At 33.5% G+C, this 21,206-nt stretch overlaps 1 protein-coding gene across 1 annotated transcript; it reads right to left on the bottom strand.

Moving 5' to 3' along the window:
- Positions 1-31: 31 nt before the first annotated feature.
- Positions 32-20,481, bottom strand: LOC134269331 (uncharacterized). Its single transcript, XM_062751525.1, has 4 exons — positions 20,199-20,481; positions 15,794-16,171; positions 6,814-7,182; positions 32-1,460 (listed from the first exon to the last, which is right to left on the bottom strand). The coding sequence occupies exons 1-4, from the start codon at positions 20,428-20,430 to the stop codon at positions 1,078-1,080; spliced, it is 1,362 nt and encodes a 453-aa protein (XP_062607509.1). The 5' UTR covers positions 20,431-20,481; the 3' UTR covers positions 32-1,077.
- Between the last annotated feature and the right edge of the window lie 725 nt (positions 20,482-21,206).

Genomic DNA, 21,206 nt, shown 5'->3' with positions numbered 1-21,206 from the left:
TTTATCTTTAATCAAATATTTAAATGCTACTTTGCATGAAAATATATAAATGATGACAGTTTTTGGGGGAGTAGTTGAAATTAACATCCAAAAAATCATTATCAATCTCTACTGACATTCCAGTTACAATAGTTTCGCAAGCATTTGAGCGGAAATAATTGTAGGTACATTCACCTCTAAGGAAACGTCCAAACCCTCGCTTCATTTCTCTAAATAATTCAGTTTAAAAGAAAATATTTACCCTATTGTTTGCTACATGTAAATACCCACAAAGCCTTTCATCATAAATTTTATTTTTTTTCTGAATTTGCAAGTACCGTGCGTTTGTTGAAAAACCTCTTGAGAATTATATGCGTATTTAACATTATAGCATTGTTTCCGGTTGTCATGTGAGTCGCTAATGCTGAAAGTAACATATAAAATTAACAAGAAAACATTGACGTAATCATCAATTGTCGCCCTGGAAATAAGTAAATTAAATAAACAATGGAAATGAGTCTTGATCATCTAACCGCTTAGATATGTGTGAAAAAGGCATGCGTCTAAATTATGGAGATGACAGTCGAGAATACTTTGAAAACTTATAGTCGGATGAAAATCGAACACAAACGATACCCTTTTAAACTTTATTAATTCCTCAATTAAATGTTAGCTGCATAAAATATAAATTAAAATCAAATAACAGCTTCACCTATTTTCAAAAATGTATTTCACTTTAAAAATATAAAACATGAATTGCGTAAAGTACGTTTTCATGCAATAAGTAAAATTTGACGTTCTAAAAAAGGGATCTGTCGTATTTTCGCTAGAAAATGATAAGCATTTTTATGTATTAAATATGTGAAACTTTATAAAAGTAATTACATTGTGTATCTCGTAATTTAGAATGGGAGAGAACATTCTGATTAAAACTCTTTTTTTAATATTTAGAAAACCTGAATAGCTTCAACTCAACCACCTCAATCCCCATATACCAACTCTTTAACTTATATGTATAGAGCAGCCTGGTCCTCTGGGCTGCAATAACAGAAAAAACAATGTTAACCATTCCACACAAAAATATGATTAAACGTTTTGTTACATTTCATGTAAAAGTATACCAAAAAAAAGAGACTGCTTTTCGTCAACTCTCCCCGATTTAACACCTATAGAGACACGATCGTTTGAAGATAAATGAAGAACAGTGACAGCGGAAGTGCTATCAAAATTAACATGACGTGCGTCTGACCTCGTTTCGAAAATTTCCACTTCGTTGACTCTCAGAGCAGTAACTGTAGCCCTCGTAAAAGTTTCAGTATTACACAAAAACAAATAAAGTCCATCACGATCGGCAGTGAAGACTCCTGTGTTTGTCGAGTAACCATGGTGATAACCACCGTGAGCTTTATCATAAACGACTGGGGTACTGTCGGAACCAAGACGTGCATGAGCAAGAAAAGCTGGAAAAGTTGATTTTGACACTGAAAAGAAAAAATGGGAATAAATTATATTAAATAACAATATATACATTGTAATTGTGTACATCAGAGTATTGTGATCAAAGATTCAGGGTATGTCGTTTATGTCGTTTCCGTCCGTGTGTCTGTCAATCTGTCTAGCTGTTTGTCTGCATAAACTTTTGACCTACATACTTCACATGTTTATTCCTTGTGACATGACTTTTTATGGGGTATCACCAAATATGACTTTTTAACCACCTAAATTCAAAACTTGTAGTTTGGGCATAACTTCCGAACGGTACATTCTAGGACTTCCATGCTGAAAAAATGTTTTTAAATGTTTTTTTATGACAAGAATTTCCATGGGATACTAACATCTATGACCTTTTTACCTCCATCTTGGAGATTAGCAAACCTAAAAAAAAATTAAACTCGGTCATACTCAGTAACTGAACAGTAAATCCTAGGACTTTTCTACTACATATTTGTAATCCTTTTAAAAAGACGTTTCATAGAATACATTGACATTAACTCTCGAATAATTAGGGCTGGGTCTTTTTTATTTCACAAATTTGATTCTTGCGAAAATACCTTTCATTTGATACTAACATCCTTAACCCTTTGACCTATGACCTTGGAGTTTTACCCATGTTTTAAAAACAAACCTTGGCATAACTTCTGAATGGTTAGGGCTAGGGTTTTCATACTTCATGTATACTACATATTTAATCCATGTTACAAGATTTTTCTCTAGAAACCAACAATTTTGACCCTGTGACCTTGACACTAGTGACTGGCAAAACTTTCATAAACTTATCTTGGCCATAACTTTTGGACAGGTTGTGCTAGCGCTTTCGAATTTCACAGTTTTATTTCTTGTCGGGTACCAACATATTTCATTGGCATTTAAGAAATGTTTAATCTTCCCAATGTCGCCATATAGGGGCATTTGTGTTTACAAACACTTCTTGTTTTTACCCTTTTTTCCTTCAGTTTTCAGAAAATATGACTTGAAAATGCTAATTATTCCGTTTACAATAAAGATGATGATAATTATAATACGAGGGACGTTCAATAAATAATGTCATTAACTCGATGACATACAACATAAAAATAATTTGACATTAAGCTTGGTGTTCTCTCATTTTTTTAATCTTTAATGAATTGATAACAGTTTATGTGACCACTTTTCATCGCATTATTTCATTGTGGGAAGCTGGAAAACAAGGGCTATTCGAGACACTGCATTAAAAAAAATGGTCAAAAATCAGTAAACTAGAGTAAAATAAAAAGCTTCATTAAAGCAGCTGTGAAACTTGTTAATATCCAAAAAATATATTAACTGAAATATGTTAAATTTACAGCAGCCAATGTCTGTTTTATAGACAAGTGAACAGATTGATTTCAATAAACTAAAATTGTATAATGAGCATCAAAAATGAGTACCGTCTGAATATTTCTTAAATATTAGCGGTATTGTTGTTCAAATTCATATATAGGGAGGAAGTTCATGGTGGAGTCTAGACAACTATTTTTTGCCAAAAATTGAAAGGTTTATGAGAGGAATGAAACAGAATGGGGAATTCGCTACATTAAATTTCTTCATGACAGCATCCAAAACAACAGGCCATGAAGAAAAAAAAGAGAGTTTTGGGGATAAACAGAAAGTTGATTTTTTGACACATCGACAAAATTTGCCAGATCTTTCAACCTTTGACATGTTTCATTCCCAAACTTACATAAACATCTATTAGAAAGAAAAAAAAACAAGTAGAGCAAATCATACGACCTGCCATATTCCAGTATATAGAGGGTCATACTCAAAAAGTGTTCTAAAACAATTAGAAATTGAATAAAAATGTTACGGACATGTGTTTTAATTAAAAGAGAATATTTTATTTAAATCATTCAGACTAAATCATAGAAAAACGTTTTCTTGCTTTCTTTCCGAGTCCCAATGACATTATTTATTGAACGCCCCTCCTAGTCATCAATATTTGCATTCGCACTACTTATTGCTAAGAGTTGATTTTATAGAAATCAACCACGTATTGACAATTAAGAGGCGTAAAAAAATGAGCGTTTTCTCTTCAAGTATCATTTATGATTGTTTATAAAATAAATACAAAATTTTGATATTTGTAGCAATAAAAGATACATAATTATTGGAAAAATTAAGTATTCTCAAAATAAAAACAAATTTATAATAGAAAAAAACATATGCCTTTCAAATCCTTGTTCTCATCAGCATTTGTTCCACCTTTTTTTGAAATTAATAGACATAAAGAAATCCAAGGAAGGATAAAAGTGGTGACTAACTATCGAGAGTTTCGGATTTTTTTTTCTACAAAGTAAAACAAACTCTTTAATTTCTGGATATAATAGTGAAAGGTTATTTTAGAAATGACTCTAACTTTTCCAAGTTATTCAAGTAAAACCTTGTTTGGGTTAGTTTTGCTTAATAATTCAGAAGCAAATAATTGGGACAAAATTTAAAGTCATTCCTTATTATTATGTCCAACCTTCGTAAAAATGCTAATAAATGACACAGGCGGTATTCGAGTGACAGAGACTCTGTTTAGAACGAGGGCACTCTCTAAAGAAACGGTTTTCCGGGTAAAATATTAGCAAACTTTAATAAATTGACGAGTCATAGAAAAACATAGGTGCTTCAGAGTTACTTGCCTTGTGAAAGCACAATGAAGCTGTAAAAAAAAATAAAACCTCGACAAACGTATTATTATACAAGGAGAACAATTGTTAGAAAAAATTAATGTCAAGTGCTACAAAAAGGGTTGAAATAAATGATCATTGAACAATACTATGTGAAATGTATAGGGATAGTATTGAAAAGAAATTCTTGACACTAAGTTTTTGATCTTAAATTGCCATTATCTATGCCCCCTGGTTACAAAACATGTTGATTTTAAAATGAAGTAAAGACTCTTTATTGTAAGTAGTTTAACAACAAGAAGCCAACGGGTCTTATAGGTCACCTGAGTATCATGTAACAACTTTCATACTGAATTAAATACCAAGAGCAGAGAAGAAGATTTTCAAAAAAATAATGCTTTTTCACTACATAATCTATATAGTCCCGCCCTAGAACCTATTAGAACCCCTGACCCCAAGGCCATGTATTTCACAATTTTGGTAGCGGACTAAATTCTGATTACAATAATGCAAACAGTTTGACTGCTTGATGTTCTGGAGTAAAAAGGATGATTTTTTAAAGAATGCATTAATTTTAGTGGTTTTGGCCCCAACCCTCAGGCCCCATGGGGGGCAGGGACCATGACATTCACAAATTTGGAAGAGGCAGCATTATTCAACATAATTATGTATTTGGTTTGTTTATTTAATACCCAGAGCAGAGAAGAAGATTTTCACAAAAAATCATGCTTATTCACTTTATAATTTACATGTATATAGCCCTGCCCTAGCACCTAAGCACGCCTGACCCCAGGATCATGAATTTCATAATTTTAGTAGAAGACTCAATGCTTATTACAAACATGCAAACAGTATGACTGCTTGATGTTCAAGAGTAAAGAAGAAGATTTTTAAAGATTGAATTTAATTTTAGTGAGTTTGGCCCCACCCCTCAGACCCCAGGGGGGGGGGGCAGGGCCCATTGAATTAACAAATTTGGAAGAGGCTGCATCATTCAACATCACTATGTATTTGGTTTGTTTATTAAATACCCAGAAGCAGAGAAGAAGACCTTCAAAGAAATAATGCATTTTCACTATATAATCTATATAGCCCCACCCTAGCACCTAAGAACCCCTTACCCAAGGGCCATGAAATTCACAATTTTGGAAAAAGCTGCCTTCTTCAACAAAACTATGTACTTGGTTTATTTATCTTATGCCCAGGAGCAGAGAAGAAGATTTTCAAAGAAATAATGCTTTTTCACTACATAATCTATATAGCCCCGCCCTAGCACTAGAACCCCTAACCCAGGGCCATGAATTTCACCATTTTGGTAGAAAACTCAATGCTGATTACAATTATGCAAACAGTTTGACTGCTTGATGTTAAGGAGTAAAGAAGATTTTTAAAGATTGCATTAATTTTAGTGATTTTGGCTCCACCCCTCAGGCCTCAGGGTTGCAGGGTGTATGAAATTCACAATTTTTGTTCCCCTTCACCCATAGATGCTTTATGCCAAATTTGGTTGAAATTGGTTAAGCGGTTGCAGAGAAGAAGCTGAAAATGTTCAAATGTAAACACACGACGCACGACGACGGACGAAAACGGATAGCAATTGGTCACCTGAGTTTACTCAGGTGACCTTAAAATCGACATTTTCCACAAACTTTTTGAACAACCCTCGTACATGTCAAAAATAAGGCGATGTGTTGACCACAGATATAACAAGAAGCCCAGGGGCCACATGGCTCACCAAAGCACATCGGCAAGGGAGAAACAAAAATCAGATCAGAATTGTAAAGTTGTCTGAATGGTGGGTTTGGGTGGGGAGAGAGGGGGTTTTAATTCACATACTCCTTGAGAATTCCTCCCTCATTTCTGTATATAACTTCTTGAGAAAAAGACCCTACCCAAGAGGGTCCTGATTTGAAGAAACTTAAATTCACTCTATCTAGGGGATGATTCAACATGAGTTTTATCTTTCCTGTTCCTAAAAATCTTGAGAAGAATATTTTTAAAGATTTTTCCTATATATTCCTTTGTAAAAATTTAATCGGGCATTGTGGCCCCCACTCTACCACAAAGGGTCCTGATTTGAACAAACTTGAATGTACACTACCTGGGGATGATTCAACATTAGTTTCATCTTTCCTGTTCCTATAGAGCTTGAGAAGAAATTTTAAAGATTTTTTCCTATATTTTTCCTATATATTCCTATGTAAAACTTTTATCGGCCATTATGTCCCCACCCTTGCAGCGGGGGTCATGATTTGAACAAACTTAAAACTACACTACCTGAGAATTGTTCCAGATGAGTTCTTTCCTGGCCCAGTGGTTTTTAAGAAGAAGATTTTTGAAAAAATGCCATTTTTTTTTCTTATTCATAATTATATTCCCTTGGAAGAGGCCGTGGCCCTTCATTTCAACAAATTTGAAATTTGAATTACCTGTACCCTAGGATGCTTTGAACTAAGTTTGGTTGAAATCGGAATAGTGGTTCTTTAGAAGACGATGAAAATGTGAAAAGTTTACAATAACGACGACGATGACAACAACACCAATGACAAAGACGACGGACAACGGAAAATTTTTTATCAGAAAACCTTCGGCTCGGGTGAGCTAAAGAGACAAAAGAGCCTGTGAGGTTTTTTCCTTTATTTTAAAAGACCTGGGAAAACTTTATACTTAAAATATTTATGTAAAAAAGTATTAAAGTTACCGTTATCATTGACCAGCAGCCATCCTGCAAACATAGATGTAGCCCTCATTCTTAAGCCATCAACCTCGACATAGTCACCAGAGTTCATCCAGGCAAACGTCATGGTACCACTGCTGTCATACCTTACGGAGCTCGAGTATGCTAAAACTTGTGGCTGAGAAATTCCATTACTGAAGGAAAACCTGAAATTGGAAATTTTATCCCCATACCTAAGTCCGGACATCATAAAAACGTAAAGGCCAGAAAGAGGCGCCACAAACTTCCCTGTAGTTGTCGAATAAGCATCAGCTGTGTCTATTATTTCGTTGTTAAAGGTGATGGGGGAACCGGTCACATCACGAGAAAGAGAAGCATAAAATGCCGTACTACCTGAAAATGAAAGTAACAAATTTGATGTAATCCATGATAGTTTATTTTTTGTTAAAGAAATTATCAATACAAGAAGTAATCTAAAAAGTGAAGAAAAGAATCTGCTGAATGCATTTTGCAGTGAATTCTTTTCAATATTATGATATTGAGCCTATCGGCTTCGTTGATCACAAGAGTATCTGTGCAAAATCGAAAAGGGGTTACTTTTATTACAAACTCGATAGTATATTAATTTCACAGGGAAGATACACAGCTAATTGTGTCACGTACGTGTTACATATGGTTGCACATAACACATGTATCACATATGTGAAATGTATGTATCACATACGTGTATAACAAACATACGTTTCACGTATGTGGTACAAGGTACGTATAACATATGTGTGACTACATACGTTTCACATAACGTACGTTAAACGTATGTTTGAAATACACGTATGTGTTACATACGTGAAACGTACGTGGCACAATTAGTATATCCTTCGTATATCCATCTTCATCCTTTATCATTTATTTTGTTATTGTATACACAGAAATCATCGGTATTATATCAATTATATATAATAAAATTTAATATAACGTATTATCAGACTATAAAATTAATCCTAATGTTAAACTATTTGCCATATTTAATATGCTATATATAGAAGATGTATATCTCGCAGATAAATAGTGTTTTTCAAATATATCTGAAAAGAATAAAAAGAATCTTTCTGATACTACGATGATATTTAATTATGATCATTCATTGTCCAGGTTTTACATTGCTCAGGGTTTTGCTCACTGAAAATTATTATGTTCCCCAAACGAAGTTGGGGAACATATTGTTTTTACTCTGTTTCTTATTATTATTATTATTAGGGTCTTCCGTCTCCAACGGAAGACCCTTCTATTATTCTATTGTTTCTTTTTCACTTTTTTTCTTATTAGGGTCTTCCGTCTCCAACGGAAGACCCTTCTATTATTCTATTGTTTCTTTTTCACTTTTATTATTATTTTTTTTTTTTCTTTAAAATTTTTGTGCAGAAGATTTCTCGGAGATGGCTAGTCCGATTTACATGAAATTTTCGGAGAAGGTGTATCTTTATCTAAACCTTATACGTTTTTTTCATTTTTTTGAAATTCACTTCCGGTCGGAAGTTATCGCCCTTTGATCGAAATTTTGAGGACCTCCTTGTCTGTGATGGAACTCAAAAACGGCTTGAGCTAGAGCGCTGAAATTTTCAGTGATGATAGAGGACATATTGCCATGTTGCAACATGGTCAGGATATTTCCCGGAAGTGCCTAGTATGGAAGCTCGGTAGGGGTCAAAATTTAGGACACGAATCTTGACTGATTTTTTGAGACATTTTGCATCATATCTTTTAAAGTATAATTATTTTGTTAAAACATACTGAGCAATATTTGTGCAAAATGACAAGATCTTTAATATGATATCAATAAAAAAGTGCTGACTCATCACATTAGGGGCTGAAAGGGGCCAAAAGTTTTTATTTTATAACTCTTAAACAGTCAATATTTTGTTAGACATTACAGAAGCAAAAATGTTAATCTCAACAATCTACAACTGCATATTATAATTTTTATGTCGTATCTTACATAATAAGGGGCCACTGGGGGCCAGAATGCTAAATCTTTGACGCTATATATCTCAAAAGTGGAAAATATTTTGGTAAGTAATATTGAACAAAAGATGTTCAAAATAATGTTTTAAACAATATGCAACCTTTAGTTTTTCGCTATACGTCCCCTTTAAGGAGTTGAAGGGTTGGCCCCTAAATATTTCTTTTGCTAATAACTCGAAAACGAAAGAGAATCTCTGAATAGGTGTTGAACAAAAAGTGTTCAAAATCTAGAGAGCTTTAAGATGAGATCAAGAAAAAGGGGCTGGGCACTCAAATTAAGGTCCAAAAGGGGCCAAAACTCTTTAATAGATAACTCTTTAGCAGTCAATATTTTGATATACATTACAGAAGCAAAAATGTTTATCTCAACAATCTACAACTATATATTATGATTTAAATGTCCTATGGTGCATAATAAGGGGCCATAAGGGGCCAGAATGCTAAATCTTTGACGCTTTATATCTCAAAAGTGGGAAATATTTTGATAAATACTATTGAACAAAAGATGTTCAAAATAATGTTCTGAACAATATGCAACCTTCAGTTGTTCGCTACACGTCCCCTTTAAGGAGTTGAAGGGTTGGCCCCTAAATATTTCTTTTGCAAAAAACTCGAAAACGAAAGAGAATCTCTGAATAGTTGTTGAACAAAAAGTGTTCAAATTCCTGAGAGCTTTAAGATGAGATCAAGAAAAAGGGGCTGGGCACTTAAATTAAGGGCCAAGAGGGGCCAAAAGTCTTTAATCGATAACTCTTTAGCAGTCAATATTTTGTTATACATTACAGAAGCAAAAATGTTTATCTCAACAATCTGCAACTATATATTATGATTTAAATGTCCTATGGTGCATAATAAGGGGCCATAAGGGGCCAGAATGCTAAATCTTTGAAGCTTTATATCTCAAAAGTGGGAAATATTTTGATAAGTAATATTGAACAAAAGATGTTCAAAATAATGTTTTAAACAGTATGCAACCTTTAGTTTTTCGCTATACGTCCCCTTTAAGGAGTTGAAGGGTTGGCCCCTAAATATTTCTTTTGCAGAAAACTCGAAAACGAAAGAGAATCTCTGAATAGTTGTTGAACAAAAAGTGTTGGAAATTATGAGAGCTTTAAGATGAGATCAAGAAAAAGGGGTTGAGCACTTAAATTAAGGGCCAAGAGGGGCCAAAAGTCTTTAATCGATAACTCTTTAGCAGTCAATATTTTGTTATACATTACAGAAGCAAAAATGTTTATCTTAACAATCTGCAACTATATATTATGATTTAAATGTCCTATGGTGCATAATAAGGGGGTATAAGGGGCCAGAATGCTAAATATTTGAAGCTTTATATCTCAAAAGTGGGAAATATTTTGATAAGTACTATTGAACAAAATATGTTCAAAATAATGTTCTGAACAATATGCAACCTTTAGTTTTTCGCTATACGTCCCCTTTAAGGAGTTGAAGGGTTGGCCCCTAAATATTTCTTTTGCAAATAACTCGAAAACGAAAGAGAATCTCTGAATAGTTGTTGAACAAAAAGTGTTCAAATTCCTGAGAGCTTTAAGATGAGATCAAGAAAAAGGGGCTGGGTACTCAAATTAGGGGCCGAGAGGGGCCAAAAATCTTTCATCGATAACTCTTTATCAGTTGATATTTTGTTATACATTACTGAAGCAAACATGTTTATCTGATCAATTTACAACTATATCTTATGATTTGAATGCCCTATGGTGCATAATAAGGGGCCATAAGGGGCCAGAATGCTAAATCTTTGTTGCTTTATATCTCAAAAGTGGGAAATATTTTGATAAGTACTATTGAACAAAATATGTTCAAAATAATGTTCTGAACAATATGCAACCTTCAGTTATTCGCTATACGTACCCTTAAAGGAGTTAAAGGGTTGGCCCCTAAATATTTCTTTTGCAAAAAACTCGAAAACGAAAGAGAATCTCTGAATAGTTGTTGAACAAAAAGTGTTCAAATTCCTGAGAGCTTTAAGATGAGATCAAGAAAAAGGGGCTGGGCACTTAAATTAAGGGCCAAGAGGGGCCAAAAGTCTTTAATCGATAACTCTTTAGCAGTAAATATTTTGTTATACATTACAGAAGCAAAAATGTTTATCTCAAAAATCTGCAACTATATATTATGATTTAAATGTCCTATGGTGCATAATAAGGGGCCATATTGAACAAAAATTGTTCAAAATAATGTTCTAAACAATATGCAACCTTTAGTTTTTCGCTATACATCCCCTTTAAGGAGTTGAAGGGTTGGCCCCTAAATATTTCTTTTGCAAATAACTCGAAAACGAAAGAGAATCTCTGAATAGTTGTTGAACAAAAAGTGTTCCAAAGCCTGAGAGCTTTAAGATAATATGAAAAAAGGGCTGATCCCTAATACTAGCGGCCGTGAGGGGCCAAAAGTCGAATTTTTTAGTCTTAATGTTCAATGTCTGTTTACAGATTATGGAGGCAAAATCGTTCTTCTTCACAATCTTTATCATTATTTTAATATCTCCATCAAAATCTTATCTCATCTTATCAAGAATCGGACGGAAGACCCACTCGTTGCTCGCAACGAGATCGTATCTAGTTATTATTATTTTTCTCCATACCAATTTTTGTGCAGACGATTTCTCAGAGACGGTTTGGTCGATTTCCTTGAAAATTTCAGAGATGATCTATAATAATGTGAACCTTATTCATTTTTCTTAATTTTTGGAAATTCACTTCCGGTCACAAGTTATCGCCCTTTAATCGATTTTTATATGACCTTTTTGTCCGGACAAAAACTCAAAAACGATAAACGCTAGAAGGCTGAAATTTTCAGGAGTAATAGACGACATATTGAAGATTTGTACCTATATTTTCAAAATTTCCGGAAGTGCCTAGTATGGAAGCTCGGTAGGGGTCAAAATTTAGGACACGAATCATGACTGATTTTTTGAGACATTTTGCACCATATCTTTTGAAGTATAATTATTTTGTTAAAACATATTGAACAATATTTGTGCAGAATGACAAGATCTTTAATATGATATCAAGAAAAAAGTGCTGGATCATCACATTAGGGGCCGAGAGGGGCCAAAAGGCTTAATTCGATAACTCTTTAGCAGTCAATATTTTATTATACATTACTGAAGCAAAAATGTTTATCTCAACAATCTACAACTATATATTACAATTTGAATGTCGTATGGTACATAATTAGGGGCCAAAAGGGGCCAGAAGGCTAAATCTTTGACGCTTTATATCTCAAAAGTGGGAAATATTTTGATAAGTAATATTGAGCAAAAGATGTTCAAAATAATGTTTTGAGCAATATGCAACCTTTCATTTTTTGCTAAACGTCCCCATTAAGGAGTTGAAGGGTTGGCCCCTAAATTTTTTATTTACAAATAACTCGAAAACAAAAGAGAATCTCTGAATAGTTGTTGAACAAAAAGTGTTCAAAATCTTAAGTGCTTTAAGATGAGATCAAGAAAAAGGGGCTGGGCACTCAAATTAAGGGCCGAGAGGGGCCAAAATTATTTAATCGATAACTCTTTAACAGTCAATATTTTGTTATTAAATACTGAAGCAAAAATGTTTATCTTAACAATCTACAACTATATAATACGATTTGAATGTCGTATGGTACATAATTAGGGGCCAAAAGGGGCCAGAATGCTAAATCTTTGACGCTTTACATCTCAAAAGTGGGAAATATTTTGATAAGTAATATTGAACAAAAGATGTTCAAAATAATGTTCTGAGCAATATGCAACCTTTCATTTTTTGCTAAACGTCCCCATTAAGGAGTTGAAGGGTTGGCCCCTAAATATTTCTTTTACAAATAACTCGAAAACGAAAGAGAATCTCTGAATAGTTGTTGAACAAAAAGTGTTCAAAATCTTAAGTGCTTTAAGATGAGATCTAGAAAAAGGGGCTGGGCACTCAAGTTAAGGGCCGAGAGGGGCCAAAATTATTTAATCGATAACTCTTTAACAGTCAGTATTTGTTATTAAATACTGAAGCAAAAGTGTTTATCTTAACAATCTACAACTATATAATACGATTTGAATGTCGTATGGTATATAATTAGGGGCCAAAAGGGGCCAGAAGGCTAAATCTTTGACGCTTTATATCTCAAAAGTGGGAAATATTGTGATAAGTAATATTGAACAAAAGATGTTCAAAATAATGTTCTGAGCAATATGCAACCTTTCATTTTTTGCTAAACGTCCCCATTAAGGAGTTGAAGGGTTGGCCCCTAAATTTTTATTTTACAAATAACTCGAAAACGAAAGAGAATCTCTGAATAGTTGTTGAACAAAAAGTGTTCAAAATCTTAAGTGCTTTAAGATGAGATCAAGAAAAAGGGGCTGGGCACTCAAATTAAGGGCCGAGAGGGGCCAAAAGTCTTTAATCGATAACTCTTCAACAGTCAGTATTTGTTATTAAATACTGAAGCAAAAATGTTTATCTTAACAATCGACAACTATATAATACGATTTGAATGTCGTATGGTACATAATTAGGGGCCAAAAGGGGCCAGAAGGCTAAATCTTTGACGCTTTATATCTCAAAAGTGGGAAATATTGTGATAAGTAATATTGAACAAAAGATGTTCAAAATAATGTTCTGAGCAATATGCAACCTTTCATTTTTTGCTAAACGTCCCCATTAAGGAGTTGAAGGGTTGGCCCCTAAATTTTTATTTTACAAATAACTTGAAAACGAAAGAGAATCTCTGAATAGTTGTTGAACAAAAAGTGTTCTAAATCATGAGAGCATTAAGATAAAATCCAGAAAAAGGAGCTGGGTACTCAAATTAGGGGCCGAGAGAGGCCATAAGTCTTTAATCGATAACTCTTTATCAGTCAATGTTTTGTTATACAATACTGAAGCAAAAATGTTTGATGGAATTCTAGAATATTTTTTTCGTTTTTGATGGAATTGAGTTATGTTAAGTAATATATGAAATGTTTTGTTAAGTATTTGAAGTTCCGTAGAATGTCTCCTTTATATGTATATATATGAAAATGGGATTTAAGTGTATGTTGAGATGTGCCGTGAAAGTGGTATGAGAAGTGTTGTATAGGGGTTATATATATGTTGGAAATAATGCCGCGTAGTAATACACTGTTCTGATTGGTCAGTTGTTGTCATGGTAATGATGACGTCACTTCCGGTGCGGGAGAATTTGAATCTAGTAAATGTGTAATATTCAGTGTCTGTGTTTAGTGTGTTGTAGAAGATTTGTTGCATGTTTGAGTTGAATTTGTTGGTATTGATTGTTATATGATTTTAGAAAGTGTTTTGGTGTTTCAGAAATGTCGTGAGAGCTTTAAGATGATATGAAGAAAAAAGGGCTGATCCCATATATTAGGGTGCATGAGGGGCCAAAAGTCGAATTTTTAAGTCTTAATGTTCAATGTCTGTTTACAGATTATGGAGGCAAAATCGTTCTTCTTCACAATCTTCATCATTATTTTAGAATAAAATTCTAAATCAAAATCTCATCTTATCTTATGAAGAATCGGACGGAAGACCCACTCGTTGCTCGCAACGAGATCGTATCTAGTTATTATTATTATTTTTCTTCTTCTTCTTCCTGGAACTTTTTTGTCCGGGAATGATCTTGTAAACTGTTCGTCCGATGTAGGTAAAACCTTTTTAGGGTTAGTAGACATGTTATGTAGATTTGCGGAATCAAGGTCATTTTGCGCGCACGTGCTTGCAAGAGCGTGCACGTGCAACACGTGAAATGACCAATATAATAGATATAGCCACAACTGTTCTATTTTTAGATGAAATGCTTTGAAACTCATAATGTGAGGATATATTAGTAGTATAGACATGACGACATGGTGAAAATAGCAAGATCTCACGCGCATGCACGTGCACTTCGCTCTGATTGGCTGCAACTAAAGTCTCAATATCTTTCTTGTTTTTTGACGAAATCCTTTGAAATTTTGAACATAGCCATGCATTAGGATATCCTACAACATGAAATAAAGCAATTATCATGAAAACACGTGCATGCACGTGCGCTGCAATCTGATTGGCTGAAACTTTAAACAGCTATAACTCCCTTGGTTTTCAACCAAACAGGATGGGATTTGGAACATAGATTAGATATAATGGACTTCTACAAGTAGGTATGGTCACCATGCACATGCATACACATGCGTGTACATGTGCTGCAATCTGATTGGCTGAAACTTTTAACAGCTATAACTCCCTTAGTTTTCACCCAAACGGGGTGGAATTTAGAACATAGATAGATGTAATGGACTTCTACAAGAAGGTATGGTCACCATGCTCATGTATACACGTGCGTGCACGTGAAATGAGTAAAATCAAACATACACTTGAATGAGCGTATTTTTTAAATAATTTTGGATTAAATACTTTAATATTCAGTGTATTAAAAATATAGATTGTGTAGACAAGATGATATGGTCATGACGCAAATGCATTCACATGTGCACGCGTGCAATGCTAAAGTTCAAATGATTTTTGTACACTTCTTTGTAAATGCTGTTAAAATCTCAGATGCATAGAGTTTGTCTTATTTAATGAAGCTCCCAGGGAATATGGCACCAAAATGTAGTTGGGGAGCGTTTGGGGAACATCTGTAACGGTCCCCGTTACAATTAGCACTAGTTCAATTTGAATCCCAGACATGTAGTTCCAATGCTTTTCTAAATGTTTCATCCATTAAAAATACTGACTAATAACTCTCTTTTCAAGGACATAGGCATGTTTACCATTGCATTGACTGATAATATAAGTGTTAATGGTTCCACAAACCGCATAAATATTCCATTTTATTACTTGTGTTTTTTTTTTTATAAGAGTAAAGAAATTTTTGACAATTGCAATTTTAAAGGATAAAGTTGTAAGACTTTTATTGCAATTTTAAAGATAAAGTTGAAAGACATATATTGCAATTTTAAAGGATAAAGTTGTAAGAATTATTTCTCAAATACGTAAAAATATTTTACCGCTCTTATTGATCTTCCATCCAGAAAACATCGTATGCATTGCTTCAGCTTGCCCGCTTTTGACTCTGACCCATACTTTGTCCTTAATTTTAAGGTCAAGAACGGCAAAAGAAGTAGTTGTGTCGTAGTAAGAGGGGGCTTCGTCGGACTTTGATATTCCCATTTCTAATCCATTCACTAAAAGAGCAGCCTCAGTCAACTGTCCGTAAGTCTCTATGCTCCAAGAAAACACATAAAACCCTGTTGTAGGCACACTAAATGTCCCAGAGGTAATATCGTACCCACTTCCAATATTTGAGATCACATGATCGAAAATAATCACTCCAGGACCGGAACTACTCTTGGCTACCACATGGAAGGCAACATGGTCAGGCATCACTGTAAATTCCAAATATATTTTTATAAAAATATAAAATTAATATAACAAAACTGGGAAGAAAAAATGGTCTTTTTCTAAAATATAAGCAGAAGTTAAGAAAAGACTTGTAAAATGCATGCAATAAGTCATGTCAAAAAAATTTCAGACATGAAAAATAAATAAAAATATAGTGCGGCTTTCAATGTCCATAATTATCGCTGTTTTAAAAGTCAATACCTTGATTAAATCAAATGTGGAGTACACCAATTACTAAACCCGAAGTCGAGGTAAATAAAGAACTTTGAAAATTTTTATATTGACCATTGTTCATATTGACCGGAAAATGATGCAATATTTCTTTTAATATATATGATAATTGATAGGCGTGAAATTTTAGATGCCATTTTACTACCAGGCTATGCATTTGAGATCCCAGCCAAAAGAAATAAAGAAACTAAGTTCAAATAAACATAACTAAGTTTATAAATTTAGAATATATTTATCAATTTTCTATGTTACAATACTAATACCAGAAACGTTGGATTGTTTTTCGAGGGGGATGAATGAAATAGAAATAACAACGTAGTTTGTGCCTGAAAATTACAAAACCCTTCCCTCAAACCCCCTACCCATCCCCCTCCCCAAAAATAATAAAAAATGACGACATTCTCTATACACCTTTTTTGGGGGGAGGGGGTTAAGATCCAATATCAGGTGCGACATCCTTTCAATGAGTATTTTCTTATTACATTAAATGTTATTTTTTACTTTCATGCAGATAATTAAGGCAGAAAAAGGGGCAATCTCCTCCCTTCCAATCCCAACAACGATCATAATTTCTTCACAGGAGAGGAAAATGGGTGTAAGAAAAGAAATTACAAGAACCATTTAATAACTTCGGAATTCCCTAGTCTATTTTTAATTAAACATTGAAAACATCCTTTTATTCACTTGGATGTCACAAGCAGGTGAAAAAAAACCCAAAAAACCTTCCTTATATACAGTTTGATGTCAGCTAGTTAGAGATCTAAGAATTATTCATTCGGAAAATTGATACAGTTAAGGAAAGGAATACACGGGTCCGTGAAAAAGTTCTGCCCAATGAATTTTTCTCATTTTTACATAATGTACCTAATGTGAATGATACCATTATATCAAAGTATCAAGCATGGTCATCAAGCTTATAAGGAAGTTATAGTTGCCATGGTAACCACCATTTTTTAATCTTTTGATATTTATGAGGTGAATGTTTTATAATGCCATACACGCAACAAAACACGCAGCAAATTTAATATTTTCCTGCAGATATTTAATAATATGCTTTATATTTATTGAAAATAAAAATTGTTTCGGAAACTATTGATAAATGTAGTAATGCCATTGTTTTTTGGGGAAAAATAAATTGTATATTTGCAGTAATATTTTCACCTCAATTGCAGTTTTAAACGTCCAGACAAAAAATTATCCAATGAATTTTCCCAAAAGTAATATATGCTGTACTAGTCATTATAATTGACTTATGCTTCAAATATGAAGTAAGGTAATCAGATTAATTTTGAAGCTACACGCATTTTAGTACACCACCCCCCTCCTAGAATATTAAAAGATTTCACAGATTTTCATATCATGGTTTGTTGTTGGACCTTAAATATGCATAAGCTGTTTAAAGACAATAAATGCCATATGTATAGATAAATAAATACTTTTTCTCTGAAAATCTGGCAGCTGATGCTCATTTTATATGTGAAGCACAATGATTTACTTATCGCCGACAGTGGTCAAAATAACTTGTTTCTTCTTAGTGACCTGTACATGGATGATTTAGCGCTATCTCCATTGTGACGTCATAATGACACAATTGACGTCAAAACTATAGATCTACTGTTTTGATTCAAAAATAATCATTGATTGAAATAACTTTCCGTCGCTTTATGATATATGCTGGAGTGAGACATCTATACTGAAAGGAAAAAGAAACGCAGGGTAGCATAATTTTCGATAAAAATTTGACCACATGACCAAAAATTACGAAAATTGGTCAGAAGTGAAGTTTAGTTACTGTGCATCAAAATCTGTATTCAGAATTACTCAACCGTAACATTTATGACGTCATGTAGGGAAAACGCTAAAAAGCCCAAAACACGTGCAATTTGATATCGACGAGTTTTTCAAAAAATCTTGTTGCATTATTTGATGCATATGAGGTATCCACATCGTTTTTCAATATTAAGACACATTATGAATTTATTGCAATCTTGGCATAGTTTACGGAAGTTCAATGATGTCTTGTTTTCGAATTGCCCAATCAATGAAAAAGGCAACAACGGTTTACTAAGCAGTCTCTTGTAAATTTTCCCCCATAAAACGTTTTACCCGTTGTCAGAGAGGGTCTGGAATGGGTTTCAATCAACCGTGACGATGGCGATAACGCGAAACAGAACCATGTTACGAGCGAGTTATTCATCCTACCATCTCTTAAATCGCCACCTTACTACCACAAAAACAGCCATTTATAGAGTAGACGATTATAATCATTACATTCATACGAAATTTGAAAGAAAACAATTCCGCAATTTGGTTTTTTGAGCCAGTCAACTTACGGTTGTATTCCTCTCACTGGCGCATGCGCGCTCCGTTTGACTTATTTTTTGCGCGGTTACCCATGCTAAATATAGCCAGGGTTTGAAAGTTAATCACTTTGATGAAATTCCATGCAAAGGAGAAACAAGACTCTGACAAATGCAAGAGATAGACATTGAAAATAATGAGAGTTTTCGATTTTCACTTTTGGGGGTATCGTCATTTGAGCTTCAATAACTCATGAATAATTAGTCATATTCATATGAGAACTTGGTTATATCTTTTAGAAAGATGATTTTAAAAGGTAGATAGGAAAACTAATAAGTATTTTGAGAAAAACAAATTTAAATCACCTCAAAAAATTACCCTGCGTTTCTTTTTCCTTTCAGTATATTTTCATGTCCATGTGATTAAAAAAAACATTTTTTCAAATGTATTCCCATGCATAAGCATGATGAGTTCACATGCTTCTTTTATTTCTTTATGTACATATCTTCCCTGGTATTCTTTCAGAAGAAGTGTGTTGTGTTTCAATACGACGCATAAAACATTTTACAACAATCGTTTACAAACATATGTGCGACGATGATTGAATGTTTACACGGTCGGTGTCACTGCTGAAAATGCTAAAGATCTTATAGGAGAAAACAAAATCCTCTGAGATATTTTTAAAAGGTATGTTTTATAGGCATAAGTGGTCTTCGCCGTAACACGTAAACTTATCAAAATCGCCTTCGTTCATCAATATTTATACATGTATCTAGTAAATCACGCCGTCTGAATCTCTTATTGGAAATTATCTATACATAGATGTAGATTCTATGATAAATAACAATCTTAAAAAAAAATTCTGATATAAACCTCAAGATATAAATCAAATTTATTTTTAATGAAATAGGTTTCAATGTTCAGAGATATACAATAGATAGACGTGTCAAATCGTAAAACATGCACGTATAGATAAAAAATATGATCAACGCTCACCAACACTCTCAGTGCATCGTAACAATCTTTAATATCTTATACTTTCTCTACTTTAGAAAAATAAACCCCTTTTGTCATGAGCGCAAACATATGACGCTCCTTATTCCGGAAATAGTTACAGCAAACATTCTTTTTTTATTCACCAAATGACGTGATCACGTGACGCCGTGCAATCGCGTCCTTAATTCAAAGCCAACTTTTGTTCGCATCTGCAAGTGTCATGACCTCATTTAACTAGGAAATATTAATCGGTGCAAAAAAAAATATTTTGCTTTGTATTCAATCAGAATGTTTGTTAAATCGGAAAATAATGCCGCAGATCAATTTCATACTGACGAATTGCAAATAAAAAGATGATATGGATAATAGTTAGTTTACATTATTACCCCCATTACGTGGTAGGCAAACTTAATATTGTTATAATATATTATCAAATAAAAATGCAAAACTCTGTTTTAAAAAAATCAGGAAAAAGGTTCTTACATGTGGACAGTGCTTCCTTGACTGATTCTAATTCCTTCTTAAGCACCTTTGTTTCAATAGCCTGATTGCTGACAAGCTGCTGCAGAAACGCTGTTTGATCTTTTAAAGTCTTTATTTCATCTTGCTCTGTACACGTGTCCGAGTCGGAAGAAAGGGTTTGGCTTCTACAGGAATTCATCCAGTGCATTGCGGATAAAACAGTCCAAAATACAATCTTTCTTTCTGTTGCCATGGCGTTAACTTTCCAAAATTTCGTTTCATGTAAGGAAATTTCAAACCTGTTGAAGTATAAGGTCAAAAAGAAGAGTAGGGGGACCATCTACATTGTAAAAACTTTGTTTAAAGAAAATCATTTCAGTATTGGAGGGATAAATAATGCAAAATTGGCCTTGCATGTATATCTTAACTAAAATCTAACGCCCCCATTCTAAAAAAATGAGATGACAAAATGAATTCTTGAAAATGATGAAATATAATAATTCATAGAAAAAGTCTCCTACCCTAAAATTCGCTTAAAGATCACTGACAACAATTAACGCGTTATATTACATTATATTTCACTCCAGCACGTGACCAGATCTTGTGAAGTGTACAGGCAGCATAACGTAATAAAGCCGAGGATTCAGGACGATACCGAAAGAAAACACATATCGTATAATAAAATATTATCATTTATTACTGACTTATTGTTCGATTCAATGTGAGCAAAATGTAATTTTATTTAACATTCATTTATCATTTTTATAATTCAAAATAATATATCGATTAAAATCATATAAAGCATCTAAACAGTTAAGTATAGAAAGTGCGGGTGTCAAAATTTAGAAGTGTAACATATCAAAAACTAATATAAGGTGTGTCCTCACCCTGCACTTAATGCATCTTGTGCATTTTTTGATATGAATTTTTGATGATGGTCGATTTATCTAAAACAAAGAGATTTTATCCCCTCCAGGTATGCTTATCTTAGCTTTTAAATGGAGTTAGAAATTTACTATGTAAGTCAAA

This window comes from Saccostrea cucullata, unplaced genomic scaffold (genome assembly GCF_032062105.1).
Source record: "Saccostrea cucullata isolate Sc308-1 unplaced genomic scaffold, CSIRO_AGI_Scuc_v1 ctg770, whole genome shotgun sequence".
In the NCBI taxonomy this organism is placed as follows: Eukaryota; Metazoa; Mollusca; class Bivalvia; order Ostreida; family Ostreidae; genus Saccostrea; species Saccostrea cuccullata.
This window is presented reverse-complemented; position numbering and strand designations above follow the sequence as displayed.

Bases quoted from the DNA above. Each gene is read 5' to 3' on its own strand.
- LOC134269331 (XM_062751525.1), bottom strand. From the start codon at position 20,430: ATGGCAACAGAAAGAAAGATTGTATTTTGGACTGTTTTATCCGCAATG. The intron at 7,183-15,793 runs GTAAAATATTTT...TTTCATTTTCAG, and splicing joins ATGGAAGATCAATAAGAGCG to GTAGTACGGCATTTTATGCT. The intron at 1,461-6,813 runs GTAACTTTAATA...TTTTCTTTTCAG, and splicing joins GCTGCTGGTCAATGATAACG to TGTCAAAATCAACTTTTCCA.